Source organism: Peromyscus leucopus, chromosome 6, assembly GCF_004664715.2.
Source record: "Peromyscus leucopus breed LL Stock chromosome 6, UCI_PerLeu_2.1, whole genome shotgun sequence".
Taxonomy (NCBI): Eukaryota; Metazoa; Chordata; class Mammalia; order Rodentia; family Cricetidae; genus Peromyscus; species Peromyscus leucopus.
In genome coordinates, this window is record NC_051068.1 from 107,262,201 (window position 1) to 107,279,046 (window position 16,846).

At 38.0% G+C, this 16,846-nt stretch overlaps 1 protein-coding gene across 1 annotated transcript in view; it reads left to right on the forward strand.

The window, feature by feature from the left end:
* The first annotated feature begins 278 nt into the window (after positions 1-278).
* The window catches only part of Tacr3 (tachykinin receptor 3), an 86,083-nt gene continuing 69,515 nt past the window's right edge, over positions 279-16,846 (forward strand). Inside the window, exon 1 of the mRNA XM_028857277.2 lies at positions 279-1,096. Coding sequence (XP_028713110.1) covers positions 588-1,096 — 509 coding nt within the window. The 5' untranslated portion in view covers positions 279-587. The remainder of the gene's footprint in view (positions 1,097-16,846) is intronic.

A 16,846-nucleotide genomic window follows, 5' to 3' on the forward strand; every position in this document is an offset into this window, starting at 1 on the left:
TTTTAATTGTTTCAGGAAAGTGAATCTCAGTGAAATATTCTGAGAGGGAAAACGCTAAAGTTAAAAGAAGGAAGACAGTAATGGAAAGATTTGATTCTGGGGGAAAAGCATGTCTTTCCTGTGCCATCAGCTGCCTGGAGAGGAGCAGAATGAATGAAACCCAGAGTGTGGGCTGGAGAAGCGGAGAGCCAGGAGCGGAGCTTGCAGGGAGGGGGGGGGGGGGGGGGGACGTTCGTCAATCTTGCGACCCGCGACGTCACGGAGGCTGGGGACTCCTGGAGACTATAAAGCACGCCTTCAGTGCAGATCTCAGCTCTCCAGCTGCTGCCTGGGAGCTCCTCCCTGGCAGGACCCAAACGGGAAGAGTCTCTGGTTCTTCCCTGCCCCGCAGAGCAGCAAACTCCCAGGACTAAGTGTGGCTCTGCTCCACATCCTCTGCCCCATCACAGTATCCCAGAGCGGGTACCTTCCGTACCCGCTGCCAGGCAGTACCCAAGACCACCGTGCCCAGGGGTTGGAGAACTTCAGGGGAGCAGGCTCCAGCTGGCAGCGGGAGTGTGGCAGGTCCCGGGCTGCCGACACCGGCCATGGCCTCAGTCCCCACCGCCGAGAGCTGGACCGACGGGGCGACAGGAGTGGGGACCCACGCAGAGAACCTGAGCGCTGCTTTGGGGGTCACTGAGTGGCTTGCGCTCCAGGCTGGCAACTTCTCCTCGGCGGTGGGACTACAGATGACATCCCAGGCACCTTCCCAGGCCCGGGCCAACCTCACCAACCAGTTCGTGCAGCCGTCCTGGCGGATCGCGCTCTGGTCGCTGGCTTATGGCTTGGTGGTGGCTGTGGCAGTCTTTGGAAACCTCATCGTTATCTGGATCATCCTGGCCCACAAGCGCATGAGGACCGTCACCAACTATTTCCTGGTAAACCTGGCTTTCTCCGACGCCTCCATGGCCGCCTTCAACACCTTGGTCAATTTCATCTACGCTCTTCACAGCGAGTGGTACTTTGGCGCCAACTACTGCCGCTTCCAGAACTTCTTTCCCATCACAGCGGTGTTTGCCAGCATCTACTCTATGACAGCCATTGCAGTGGACAGGTGAGGGGAGGAAGGCAGGAGAACGGGGGGGGGGGGGGGGGGGGGGAGAGCGGGCAAGGGCGAGGGGAGCAAAATGGGACAAGCAGTCGGTAAGGCTATGAAAGAAATGATGCCCAAGGGGCCTTTAAAGGTAAAGGAACTACGAACCAGTTTCTGCTCCCATGACCTCTCCACTCCATCTCCCTGGTATAGGGAGGGCATCTAGAGCAGACAGATGCCTGCTGTGAAAATCTCTCATTCCACATAGGCAATCGGCCAGAATGACGGAACTATTGTCTAGAATTTGTGTTCCATGGAAAATTAAATTTTTTGTCCTTCTTTTTCTCTGTTGGTCAGTCACTATGCTAGCTAGAAAACGCACAAGGAGTCTCCCATCCCCCTGGCATGTTTTTCTGGAGTCCTGGTCTTAATCATTCTCTGCTCTCCAAACCTGCCCCAAAGCCAGCACTCCTGCCCTCCCATGCAGAGTCTAACAGAGGTAGCAAGCTCTTGCTAAAAGTCTTGTCAGTTTCCATTATGTTCCTGGTGAGATTTAACATCCAGAAATCCAAAGAAGATCTGTGTGCCTGGAAGGGCATAACCAAGTTTCAGAATATATAAAACATTATAGCCAAAGAATAAGTGGCTGCAAAACAAGATATATTATTTCATAGCTCTTTAATATATATATTTAGATAGATAGATAGATAGATAGATAGATAGATAGATAGATGATAGAAAGACAGAGAGATGAGTGAGAGAGAGAGATGTTCTTCACCTAAGATGGGAATTCTGAAATACTTGAGTAATTGAAAGCATATTAAACCTCAAATATTTGTTATATTCAAGTTTTTACAAATTCCCCATGCATTTGCTTTCTCTCACAGAACATTAGGAAATGTACAGGCTTGTGAAAACACTGATGAACCCGTCCCCATGAGTGAAAGCTGGCTACACTTAAATCCGACATTATGATAAAGATGAACAGTCCACAACCTGGTGATCCTGCATTCGGCTTAGTGATTGACACTTGCATAAGTGTAATGCCTATTTGAGTATTCTCAAGATTCTGGGAAAAGATTGCTTCCTTACATTAATAAACTCATTATAAAATCAAAAAGACTAAATAAATACTAATTATTACTACACTTAGCTATCATAATGAGAAAAAAACTTGATTTCTTGCAATACTGAACAAAGAGGTTTTAATAGTGTAAAGCTATACACTATTTCTTATGCCAGGCCCACAATGTTAACCTGCAGGAGCAATGGATGTATGTTACTAAGAAGAATAAACAAATGCAAAAAAAAAAAAACCACACCTTTTAAAGGTCTTCAATACCGTATACCCCCCCCCCTTCCCTCCAGCTCTGTTCTTGCACACATTTCTGCTGGGGACAAAGGTGAGTGCAAAGACTGAATAAAATCAGTCCAAAGTTTGGAAATGTGAAATTCCCCTTAACCTTGCCCCACAGAGACAGAAGTTTATGCTTCCTTAGGTTTACATATCATCCTTTGCTGTTTTGTTCTGGCTTCTTTTTAAACAAATTTCTCATATGTGAGTTTCTAATGCTGTGATGGGGGAAGAGGTGTTGGCATATAATGCCACAGAATGATCATAATCTTCTTGAAGTGCTAACAAGGCAACATATTATTTGTTGGAAATTCTAGTGTGTGTAAAATTGGTTTCTGAGAAGGAAAGAATTTATTTTTTCCAGTTTTATCTAGTCAACATTTCTTAGATGGCTTTCACGTTAACTGATAATGTAGAGCTATTTCATTATATTGAATGATTTGAAATAATGTGACTTTATTACTTATTCTTTTTCATTTATTTTATAGAAAACATCATAAAACTGGCTCTAAACAAAACACAGCATACAGTCTATTATGAAAATGAAGTATGCTCAATTCATGTATTGCGAATCTCATTTGTTTAAATGGTTATTTAAAAGAATACTCTTATTTGAGCAGACAATTTATCTAAAAACTATAGATGTGAAGAAAACCCTATTTGAGATAATTTTTAGATCAAAGTGTACAACAGATTAAAATTCTGTTTTGCCACTCCATGGACCCTTTCAACAATGGTATCTTATCAAACACACACTGGGAGAGCTGAGTCTGTAGTGCTTGCAGCCCTATTATAAGATAAACTTTGCAAGATTATTACTTTTGAGGTTGCAAGAGCATCATAACTTCTCAGGTTACAGTTACATGGACGTGCTGCAGCATGTAGCTGACATCATTACTAACAATATATTTTTCACAGAAGGCATAGTTTCCTGTATAATTAATGCTTTATTAAAAATAACCATAAAATTAAATAATCTGCAATCAGTTCTCATTAATAAAAGAATATGTCACCAGGCATGTCCAACCAGTGGCCCTCAGGCTTCATGAATCCCAGGATAGCTGTGTATGTGGCTCAATGCTTTTGTAGATGACAATCAGCATCATATGGTAATGTGAAAAGGCAGAACCCCCCCATGTAACTGAAACATCAGTGGTTTCATGGTAAATGTTCTCTATCCTATTATAACATAAACTGGTTTAGATGATCCCATTCTGAATGGAAAGCACACTTGCTTCAATCTGTTTCTTTACCTAAATTAAAAGATTCCCTGAGTGTAGAAGGAGAATGAGCTTTGACTTAAGCATGTGGCCTCCCATCAGCTGCAGCAAATGTTTGTATGCCTCCTGTGACACTTAGAAAACTCAGGCTTGAAAAGGGTTATTCCCTTAATAAGCAATTGACAGTAACAGTCACACATTTATTCAATAAAAAGCATTGTGTCACTCTGAAACCCACTCTGTGCTAGTAGAATTGATTGCTTTGTATTTCCACTCTGTAAATAATTCCACCAAAGACTTGAATGTGAGATCACAGGTTTTAGCTTTCTACTGAAGTGTGGTAATTATTACATTATTAAAATTTCCTGAAAGCCTGTTTTGTTGCCTGGAAGGCCACTTCCCTATCATCATTATCATCTTGTTACCCAGGCCCCAAACTCAAGGTGAATCGCTGGCCACTACCAAGTTGTATTTCTCTATCATTCTCTCCAAATTTGTCCTCCTGAAATAAAACATTGGGCTATAACACGTCTTTAAAATGCCAAACCTTTCCAAGAGCATGCTGAGAAGCAAAGATTCAAACCATTCTGTCTGGTTGGGACTAGTGCCCCTCCGAGCCTCTAAGTTACCATGCCTAGTAGTTAGCTGTGAAGCCTGTAGTCTTGATTAGACCAAGATTGCCTGTAGGATTGTTAGAATCTAGCACTTACTTAATGTGTTGAATGAAAACACATAACAAGTTCTGTGTTGCCTGTGTTTCAGTTGAGAATGTAGGAGGTAGAAAATTACTAAGAGAACAGTTAATACAACAAAATGTGATTTCTGTTCAGTTATTGCATCCAGCACTTGATTTAGGGAGATGTAAGAAATAAATATTTTCTTCCATGTTCTAGGCATGTATTTTGAAATGAAGTTAGAAATTCTAGGAAGTTTTTTTTAATATAGTAAAGGATTATCACAGGGTACATGGCCTAGTTTGAGTTGAGTATTCAAATAACTTTGTAAAATTCAATTTACTTTTTCTTTCTGATAAACCTTGAGAAGATAATTTCATGTTTTATGTAACTGCTCAAAAACAAAGTCCCAGCAAAGGATACTTTATGTTCTTTAGATTAAGCCACATACCAAACTTTGTAATTATTGAAAGAAAAGCTAAAATGAATGAAGAAATAGCGTTTATCCAAATAAGTGAGAAATGAACTTGTTTGCTGTCTTCTGTTTTTGACAGAGATCTTTAGTCTTCCTGTTTCATAGTTAATTCATGCAAATTATCCATGAAATGTTAGGGGTGCTTTCAAGATGGATTGAACAAATAGAAACTTACAATAATAGAAAATAGTGAAGAGGAGTTCATCTAAAAGTTGACTCTAAAGTATGGTAAATTTCACATTATTGCTAAAAAATAATACAGGTTTAATGGTTTTTTAAGTGTTTCTAGAATTCTTCTTATCTGCTGGAGTTGAGAGCCCTGAGCCAATTTTGCTCTACTCTCGGCCCACTTCTATCCACTTATAGTTCTTTATCATTATTCCAGTCATACATGCCACGTTACTTAGTCCATAGATGAATTTGCTGAAGTGAATGTAAGATCAATCACTTGGTGTCACTGAATTATTTGCAAAATAGTAATAAAGCTATGTTTTGGGAAATATTACTTTCAGGAAATATCATAAACCTTTTGCTCTGCTTTAACAATCCTTTCAGTATCTAAAAATTATCTATAATAGTTAATGATGAAAGTTCTGTTACAATTCCATTTTTTAAAATTTATTTTATTTTTAAGTGTAGTGTGTGTGTGTGTGTGTGTGTGTGTGTGTGTGTGACACATACAGACATGTAGGTGCCCACAGAGGCCAGAGGCACCAAATCCCCTGGTTCTGAGAACTGAACTCAGTAGTCACTCGCCACTAAGCTGTCTCATCAGCCCTGACAGTGCCAGTTCTTATAAAATTAATCATGAGTACATAATAAAAGCAATAAATGCATATTTATTCATTAGGTGAATTCATTAGATGTAAGGTCAGCACAACTAGGCTACAATCAAAGGTGTGTTATATACTCTTGGGAGAACTCCAGTTGATACCAAGATTACAATGACAACAGTAGGTAGGATATGCCCCAAACAATCTGTAATAAATAGGTACCACTGAGGCATTGGTCACACAGCTACCTTCCAATAGACATGGCTTCAAAAACCAAACCCTTGATATGCAACATATTATACCAATATGACTCAAATGTAAAAAGAAAATAGAAAAATAGAACATTTACAAAAGAAGAAATAAAAATATCTAATAAGCATCAAACTTATCCATTGCTTATATTCAAAATTTCCATTTTTCTTATCAAGTATTTTCTCATTAAGCCACTCAAACCTGATTTCCTATTTCTATTCAAAGAACCTTATGATCAATTACAACAAACATGTCACTGCTCTGACCTTCCAGACCATTCAGCAGGACTCGTTTAGGGACTTCTGCCTGCAGACCTCTCTTCAAATTATCTGGCCCATCCTTCCTCCTGGGCCTCTTCCCTGGCTGCATTTCTGAAACTCCGCTTGCATGTAACAATTGCATTTTAGGCTCTTCAGTTCCAAATACAACATCTGTTTTTATTCTTCCTTTATTTTCTTGATTGCCCTCAATTTATCTCATCCAGACCCAGGCTTACATTTATCACTTAGGAACAATGTAGGTTTCTGTTTGTTGTTTATTTGTTTGTTTTATATTGAAAACTAGTTTTCTTCAGATTACAAGTGGCACACAGTTACCATGCCAATGTATATAGGCAAATTAAAAAATTAGTTAAAAATGTAGAGTGGAGAAAAATACTGTGTATTTACACATACATACATATATGTATATATTTATCTCTTCTATCTCTATAACGTAAGGCATTACTGGGATCATTATCAAACATTCTATGTCACTCAGCCTCATTTTTGAGGCTTTTTTAAATTTTTCTAAGTCCTCAAGCTTCTGGATTACCGTATTTAAAAAAAAACTAGTAGCATGGCTTATATTGTCTATACACACAATACACCTGTGTCTAGTAACATGGCTTACATTGTCTATATACACAGTACACCCATGTCTTAAGTGCTGAAGAATCTCTGATGCTTAGTTTTGAGGAGTGCATTGTATGGATCAAAAAGACAGTGTCTTTTACCAAAATTATTATTAATAGGAAAGTATGTTCTTTCCAGATTTTTACCTAGCATTCATCTGACTGGACAGACACAGCACCAAGCAGAACTCAGTGAAAAGCTCTCAAGGTGCTTGTCCTATGTGTGAGCAGTTTCTGGGTGATCTCATCTGACCCGAGGTCAAAATGCAAGAAAGATAAAATACTGTTTCCTCTAGAAATGTTTGTCTTCCCTTCAGTTTGAACATAGCATAACAAAAAGAAAAAATCAAAGCTGTCAAGCATGAACAAAGCTTTCCAAATCCTCTTCACTCCGTTCCAGGCTGCCATCCTGATGCATCCACATTCCCACTGTGTAGTAAGACATTCCTTTGGGTCACCAGCTCACAAACAACAACACAGAGACTTATTATTAATTATGAAATCTTGGCCCTAGCTTAGGCTTTTCCCCAACTAGCTCTTTTAACTTAAATTAACCTGTTTCTATTAATCTACATTCTGCCACACAGCTCACTTACCTCTCTTCTGTACAGTATGTCTAACTTCTTTAGTGTCTTGGTGGTGTCTCTCATGCTCCTAGATTTATCGCAAGTTCCTTTCTTTGCCCAAAAGTCCTACCTATTCTCTTTTGCTAGCTATTAGCCATTCAGCTCTTTATTGAACCAATCATAGTGACACATCTTCACACAGTATAAACAAATACTCCACCGCACCACTGTAGTATATAAATTTACTGTTTTCATAGTTCATTGTAAGAGTCACAATCACAGTGAAAAATAATTGTGTGTGTGTGTGTGTGTGTGTGTGTGTGTGTGTGTGTGCATGTGAACATACATGTGCTGGCTTTCTTTGTAATACAGCTTCACTCTGTAGTGCATACTGGCCAGGATCTCAGTATATAGTCCATGGTAACCTTCAACTTCTGATAATCTTTCTACCTCAGTCTTCCCCATACTGGAATTCTTGGCATACACTACCACATCCAAAGGGAAAAAAATTCTCTTAATTCCTACTCTCTGTACACATTTTAACCCTCTACAGGTTTTTGATCTGTGTTTCTGGCTCTTACTTTCCCGCTCTCCCATAGCCCTTTCTCTACAATGTACATGCTTGAGTGTATGTGACTCTAAGCACATTGTATGTATGTATATATGTGGATATTTTTATTTAATTATAATAACATCACATTTTGTATCATCTTTAAACAAATATGCTGTTTCATTAGATATGCAATTCAATTTTGGTATATAGAAATTTTCTTTATCCTATTGAATTTTGCTTTAATTTTTATGTGTATAGATAATGCATACATTTGATATAAAACCCACAAAACAAGTGATTCACAAACTTAAAATTCCATTTCCAAACTTTGTTGTGTTCAGGCTATATGTATTCAATTTCACAGTTTATATCGTATCTGGATTTCTGAAGACCTCCTTATATTCCACATATTATCTTTCTTCCAACCCTTTTTCCCATTTCAATAAATCATATAAGAAGTCACTCAATTATTGAAACAGCTCACAATCTGTTATATTTTATCCCACTTCCCTGGTATAAGTCACTCTCATGTCTTTTTGGTCTACTCCATTAGCCTTCTAGTGGGTCTCTCACATTATAGCACAGAGTGTTGCTTTGAAAATAAATGCAGTGTGTGTGTACTTCTCTTCTTTGGGGTTTACTGCTGTGGCTTTATCTATTGCCTGTGTTTTCGAGGGTGTATCTGACTTCCTTAGGTTGGAATTTTCCTTCTAGTGCTTTCTGTAGGGCTGGGTTTGTGGATAAGTTTTGTTTAAATCTGGCTTTGTCTTGGAATGTCTTGTTCACTCCATCTATGATGATTGAAAGTTTTGCTGGGTGTATTAGTCTAGGCTGGCATCCATGGTCTCTTAGTGTCTACATTACATCTGTCCAGGTCCTTCTGGCTTTCAAAGTCTCCATTGAGAAATCAGGTGTTATTCTGATGGGTTTCCCTTTATAAGTCACTTGGCCTTTTTCCTTTGCTGCTCTTAATATTCTTTCTTTATTCTGTATGTTTAGTTGTTTAATTATTATGTGGCGAGGGGATTTTTTGGGGGGGTCTAGTCTGTTTGGTGTTCTATAGGTTTCGTATATCTTCATAGGCATTTCCTTCTTTAAGTTGGGAAAGTTTTCTTCTATGATCTTGTTGAATATATTTTCTGTGCCTTTGATGCCCTGGAAGAGATGGGAATGGGGAGTGGGCTGGGGGGAAGGGGAGGGGGCAGGAGGAGGGAGAACAAGGGAATCCATGGTTGATATGTAGAACTGAATTTTATTGTAAAATAAAATAAAAATAAATAAATAAATATTAAATAAAAAGAAAATAGAAGCAAAATTGCACTTCTTGTATGCCACCTTGGGTCCATCACTGATCCTCACTGATTTTATGGAAAGGATATTCTCAATCTGTGATTCAAAATGCCTAATATGTTTCAGACTTTCAGATTCTCCTTCATGTTCAAGTGATACCATTGTTTAGCCACAATAAAATGCTTTGATCATAGTTTTCCTATTTCAAATTCTCCTCCAATTCTCATGAAATGTATGCTTCCTCTGAATGACATTTCAAATGTCATTTTCCCAAAAAAAGCTTCCCAAACTTTACAACTTAAATTTCATTCTCTCAGGTCATGTCTGTCATAAAAAATTTTCATGAGAGAAGTTTCTTATTCATATTTAAGAATATTTAGTCAATTTTCTCTAAGTCTTGTAGATGCAGCGAAAGCAGGTTCAGTTATGAGCATGATAAGAGCTCAAACATATCAAACACACAGCTATAAGAATAATCAAATCAATGAAGATTAAAGCAACTAAATTTCACTTTTTAACTTTGAAATTGGCAGAAAGCCATGCACAGTGGCATACACTTGCAATCTCAGCACTTGAAAGGTTGAGATATGATTGTTGTGAGTTCCAGGTCTGGCTGAGCTGTAGTATGTGAGCCTGGCTCAAAAAAAAAACAAAAGAGAAAAACTGACCAATATACAACAAAGATAGCATTCTTATACCTATTTCAGTGATGTTATCTTTACTCTGTTTTAAAATCATCAACCGAGCCGGGCAGGTGGTGGCACATGCCTTTAATTCCAGCACTCGGGAGGCAGAGCTGTGAGTTCGAGGCCAGCCTGGGCTACTGAGTGAGTTCCAGGAAAGGTACAAAGCTACACAGAGAAACCCTGCCTTGAAAAACCAAAATAAATAAATAAAATGAAATAAAATAAAATCATCAACCATTATTTCATATGACTTAACCCAACATAAATCAGGTATAAATTAGCAAAGATCTTTCAGAAGTACAGTACAGTTTGTCTGTGCATACATTATTGAAGGTCCTCTGCAAGAGCATCAAGTGCTGTTAACTGCTGAGCCATCTCTTCAGCACCCAAGAATAACAATGGACTTGAATAAAAATCCACATTAGAAGACTTTTCTAAACCAAAATCTCAATAATGCAGCACAAATGAAAATCACAACAAAAGAAAAGAAATAAATACTCAGTCATCTGGAAATGAAAGTCAATGTAGAAATAAAAACCTCTAAGTTGAAATATAGCTCAATTCTTCAGTCTTAGGCCCATGAATATAAATGTAACAAAGTCATTAAGAATGTCCAAATTTCTTTTACCCATGACCCAGAATGACTTTGTAAATGTTTTCTTATACTAATTCACTTTTATGTCCCTTAATAACATTCTCTTTAAACTTTTAATCAATTTAATTATTATTTACTTATCTAGTATATGTGAGCTATTTGTGTAAATGTTTTCCACACACATAGGAACTTTTCAGGACTCTGTTCTCATCTACTACTGTGTGAGTCTTGGAGATCAAACTGAGCTCATCAGGCTTGGTGATAAGCAAGTATACCCATCAAGTTATCACACCAGATCCACCACATTCATAATAAACCAGAATCCCTTCATCTTCTACTGCCACAATCCTAAATCATATATTGCAATCTTGAAGCCAAATAAAGCAATGAACAAACTCTTTTAAACAATTGAAATGTAAATGATGTAGTCAAGGGTCTTAAATTTCACTGAGTCCCCACAATCAAGAGAAAAGATGCAAATAACAGAAGCTTTACAAGAATAAATTACATAAATAAGAATATTCATCTTTATAATGACACACACTTGATTAAAAATAAAGTCCCATATTTTGTGTTAATACTGTGTTGACGAAAAGTCACAGAAGTGGGCACCTTTACCTCCCTACCTAGCTAATTTTGAGTTTTCATTTTGGGAGCCATGGAATACAGTTTGTTTTGCTTTATTATTTTCAAGAGTGGGACCTGTTCTGGAGTGTGGTAAAGCTACTAGAGGTCATATCATTAAAGAAAATCAATCAACACAAAAATGCACAATTGTCCAAGGTGCAAAAGATCAGATACTATAGAATGTTCAGCCCTATAAGGAACATATATACTGCACCCCTCCTCCAAAGGCTGAGATCACTGCAGAAAAAGGAACAGAAAGACCATAAGAGCCAGAGATGATGAATGACTCTAAAGCAACCGTGTCTTCTGGACACAGTGTGACATCTGCACATATGAACTCACAGCAGGAGTCACAGCATGCACAAGACCTGTCAAGCACAAGCCAGACCAAAGTGAAGCATGGAGAGGAGAGCTGGACACAAGTTCCCTCCAAAGCCCAAGAGCTGTTGACAACTGTCCACTGTTGGCAAAGAATTGGTTTCCTCTAAGAGCTAGTCCCTAGTAAATCAAACACACTCCGAGAGTGGAAGACCACACATCCAAAAATATTTGGGCAGCACAAATTGCCCTTAATGGGGACCAGAACGACCAACAGCTGTATGGCTTTTTCAAAAGAACTTTAGTGTTCATTAAATCTTCCCATATGCTCTCCTCCTATCGCATCCCAATTTAATACGCCTGTTCCATTGTTTGCCTTTAATATTTCATAACCCTTTTATATACTTTATGATACTTTTATAACCCTTTATACTACTGTGTTCTATCTCCCCTCCCTTAAGACAACACCCGTGGTCCTCTACTAATTTCTTGACCTCTATGGCTATTCCAAATGAAGATTAAAAGCTATATCCACAAATGAGAGAAAACGTAAGATATTTGTCTCTTTGTGTCTGAATTACTTCACTTGGAATGATTGTTTCTAGCTCCATTTACCTGTAAATTTTATAATTTCATTTTTTTATTAACAGATAAGTAATATTCTACTATGTAAATGTGGCACATTTTAGCTATCTGTTCAACAGGTGGCAGACATCTAAGCTGTTTCTATTTCTTCATTACTGTGAATAAAACAACACTGTACATGGAAGAGCAAGTATCTCGGCAATAATATATACATTCCTTTGGGTCTATCACCCAAAGGATATTGGGTGTCGTCTTAGCTAGAGTTTCTATTGCTGTGATTAGAACACTATGACCAAAAGCATCTTGGAGAGCAAGGGTTTATTTCATCTTACAGCCTGTAGTCTATCACCAGGGAAGTCAGGGAAACAACTCAAGGCAGGAACCTGTAGGCAAGAAGTTAAACAGAGATCATTGCAGGAGTGATGCTTACTGGCTTTCTCAACCTGTTTTCTTAAAGCATCCTGGACCATCAGTCCAGGGTTAACAACACCCACGTGAGCTGGGCCTTCCCACATCAATCATCAATCAAGAAAATATACTACAGACTTACCCACAGGCCAATCTTGCAGGGACATTTTCTTAACTGAGGTTTCCTCTTCCAAAATGACCCTAGCTTATGTTGAGTTGACATAAAACTAGCCAGCGCAGTAATGTAACTGAATCATGTGGTATACAAATTTCCAGCCTCTTTGGGAACCACTACACTCACTTCCATAGTGGTTGTACTAGTCTGCATTCCCATCAGCAATGAGTGCTTCCCTTTCTACTCATCTGTGCCAACAACATCTGTGCCAGCTCCTTCTGTCACTTGTGTTTCCTTTGTTTGTTTGGTTGGTTGCTTTAGTTTGTTTTTTTCCATTGGCATACTCCATTCTGACAGGGGTAAAGTAAAATCTCAATGTAATTTTAATTTGCACTTTCCTAATGGCTGAAGATATTGAACATTTTTAAAAATGTTTCTCAGCCATCTGAATTTCATCTGTTGAGAACTCTCTGTTTAGATTCATGCCCTGTTTTGTTTTTGTTTGTTTGTTTGTTTGCTTGCTTGCTTGCTTGTGCTGTGGGATGTTCTGTATGTCCTGTGGGAGCCCTTCTTGGGTTCTTTGTGGCGTTACCCAGCAGGTCCGTATAGAGGATGATTAGGACCATGGGCCTGAGTGCAGGTGTTTGAGATGGTCTGCACTTGGCTGTGCTGGGGGATGGTCTGTATGTCAAGTTGTTCTGATTGATCAATAAATAAAACCTGATCGGCTGTGGCTAGGCAGGAAGGATAGGCAGGACTAACAGAGAGGAGAAATAAAAGGACAGAAAGGCAGAAGGACTGGCTGCAGCCGCCACCATGACCAGAGACACTGCAGCCGCCGCCATGACCAGAAGCATGTGAAGACGCCGATAAGCCACCAGCCACGTGGCGAGGTATAGATTTGTAGAAATGCATTACTTTAAGATATAAGAATAGTTAACAAGAAGCCTGCCATGGCCATACAGTTTGTAAGCAATATAAGTCTCTGTGTTTACTTGATTGGGTCTGAGCGGCTGTGGGACTGGCGGGTTGACAGAGATTTGTCCTGACTGTGGGCAAGGCAGAAAAACTCTAGCTACATGCTTGCTTGCTTTTTTAAAAATTTAGTCAGTTGTTTCCTTGACATTTAGTCTTTTAGTTTTGTATAGTAAAGGTACTGGCCATGTGCCATATTTGTAGGCAGTAAAGATATGTTTTCATTCTGTATACTGCTTCTTCACTTAATGATGGTGTCCTCTGCTGTACAGAGGCATTTCAGTTTTATATGGTCCCATTTGCCAATTGTTTTCTTAATGCCTGGTGTCTTAGTTAGGATTTCTATTGCTGTGAAGAGACACCATGACCACAGCAACTCTTATAAATAAAAACATTTAATTGGGATGGCTTGCTTACATTTACAGATGTTCAGCTCATCATCATCATGGTGGGACATGGCAACATTCAGGCAGACATGGTGCTGAAGTAGTAGCTAAGAGTCCTACATCTTGCAGGCAACAGAAAATGGTCTGAGACTCTGGTATCTTGAGCATATATGAGACCACAAAGCCCACCTCCACTGTGACACACTTCCTCCAACAAGGCCTCACCCATTCCAACAAAGTCATACCTACTAATAATAATGTCAGTTCCTTTGGGGACCATTTTCTGTCAAACCACCACAAGTAGGCTACCAGAATTCTAATCATAAATCCCATTCCTGTGCCTATGAGTTCAAATGTGTCCCCTACTTTCTCCTCTATCAAATTAAGTGTATCTGTTCTTAAGTTAAGTTCTTTGATCTGAGTTTGTGTAGATGATAGCTATGAACCTATTTTAATTCTTCTACATGTATCTATCCAATTTGACCAGCACCATTTGTTGAAGATACTCTTTTTTCCCAATGTGTATTGTGGGCTTCTTTGTCAAAAATCAGGTGTTCATAGGTACTATGGCCAATGTGTCTGTTTTCTGTCAGTACTGTGCTGTTTCGATTACTATAGCTCTGTAGTATAACTTTGAATCAGGGAGAGTGATACCTTCAGCAGTTCTTTCGTTTTCAGAGATATTTTGGATATCTTTCTTTGTTTGTTTCCCAGTTTAGTTTAAGAGCATTATTTCAATTTCTGTGAAAACTTACTTTAGGATTTTGATGGGGATTGCACTGAATCTGCATATTGGTTTTAGAAGGATAACCATTTTCACAATTTTAATTTTGCTAATCCATGAGCATAAGATGTCTTTCCTTCTTCTTGTGTCTTTTTCAATATCTTTCTTTCAGTGTCTTAAGGTTTTTATTATATAAGTCTTTTACTCTCCTAGAATTATTCCAAGATATTTTTGAGACTACTGTGAAAGGGATTATTTCTCTGATTATTACTTGATATGCTTGCCATTTGTATATAGGAAGGCCTCTGATCCTTATGTGCTAATTTTGTGTTCTGCTACCTTGCTGAAAGTATTTATCAGCTGTGAAAGTTTTCTAGTGAAGCCTTTATGGACATGTGTATAGAAAAGTATAATCTCTGCAAATAGGATAAATTGCCTTCTTTTTCTATTTGTATTCCTTTAGTCTTCTTCACTTGTCTTATTGTTCCAGGCATGGCATTAAGCACTACAATGAATAGGAATTTAAAGAGTGGACATCTTAGTCTAGTTTCTGATTTTTACAGAAATGCTTTGAGTTTTTCTTCATTTAGCATCATGCTGTCTGTGGGTCTGTTGTATGTTTCCTTTATTACGTTGAGAGAGGCCCCCGTACCCCTAGATTCTCCATGACATTTTTTTGACAAATGGATGTAGGATTTTAGGCAGAAGTGTTACTTGCAGCCTAGTAGTAAAGTTTTGTAGGCTTAGGAATCTCTCCTCCAATCTTCAGAAATCTGTAAATGTCTCCCGGGATTCTGTAGGTGGTCCTGTGATTCTAGGTCAGACTTTATACTGTGTTGGTTCCAGGCAGTTTGTAGATATGGTGACTGATAAGCAGACAGAATAATTGATCCAAGAGACCCTACATGGATTCCTGGTTCTGACTCTACTCAATGCCTGTGTTGAGAGTGTGGGTGACTGATAGGACTTCTCTTTTCTTAAGAATAAATTTCTTTATTTCAAAAACATATGTTTATTTTTTTTCTTAACAGAACCATTTTAATTAGCATATATGGTGCTATATATAGTTAACAATTTTCTCCGTCTTACAACTTTAACTCAGTCATTTGAATTTTCTTGTTAACAAAACATAGGAAAAACTTCAATGTATTCACAAACTTAAATATTTCCTTAACTCCACAAAACCAGGGTGCATTAACATCAATAGGTTAAACATAATTTCTGCAAACATAATTCAACCTCATAACTCCTCCTTTTCTTTATAATTTTTTAAACAAAATCTCAAACCTAGAAAAAAAAACAACAAAAACATATGTTTAAAAGTGAAGACAAATGTAACTTTTTATTATCAATAGATTACTTTCTATACAATTTTATAAGAAACTGAAAGTTCGCATGCCTTCTTTTTACTCATTCCATCTCCAGTTCTAGAACATCAAGCAATGATGCTGACTTTGTCTTTAAACATGACTCTTACAACAGAGGTTGACTATTTGTATCCATTCCTACACACTTCTGAAATTATGCCACAAAGATAAGTAATGGCACGTTGTGTAGTATTTCCCATTTACTTTATATGTTTCAATTGTTGGCTTATTAATTTTTAGAGGAAAACAAACTTAAGAATTAAGAAAAATTCTTACTAGAAATACAATATGTCATTTTTAAATTAACAAAATTGTTCCACACACATCATCGTCATCATTTCATAACAAGCTGACTGCTCATAGTGTACAGATACTTTTTATGTTTACTAGTTTTGTTATCTCCCCTTCTGCTTCTGTTGGCTGCTAATTGGGGGCTACTAATTTGTTTCTAGGTTTGCTTTGTAAACTTTTTGAGGCAACATGTAACTTCAAACTATATCATTTTATTTTAGATTTATTTTAAATTCATTAAACTTACCTACCATGGTAGCTTACATTTTTAATCCCAGAAATTGGGAGGATGAGGTAGGAAGACCACAATTCCCAGGTCAGCGATGGTTATACTGATTTGAAGACAGCATCTGCTGTGTAAGAAGACACTGTTTCTAAACTATCTGCACCAAAAAAATCCAGCCAAATTTTATTTTGATTGATGTAAAAATCTAGGCTGTTTAATGCATGAATAAGCTCATCAACACTATCATTTCATAGAATATTTCCATCATCACTAAGGGATTCCTACCTTTGGTCACTTTGCATTCACACCCTCAGCCTCTCCCAAATCCTAGCAGTGACTAATCCACCCTCATCACTTGGTCTTCTTATGAGAAGGTCATATTAACATGAGCATTGAGTATACGATCTTTGATAATGGGT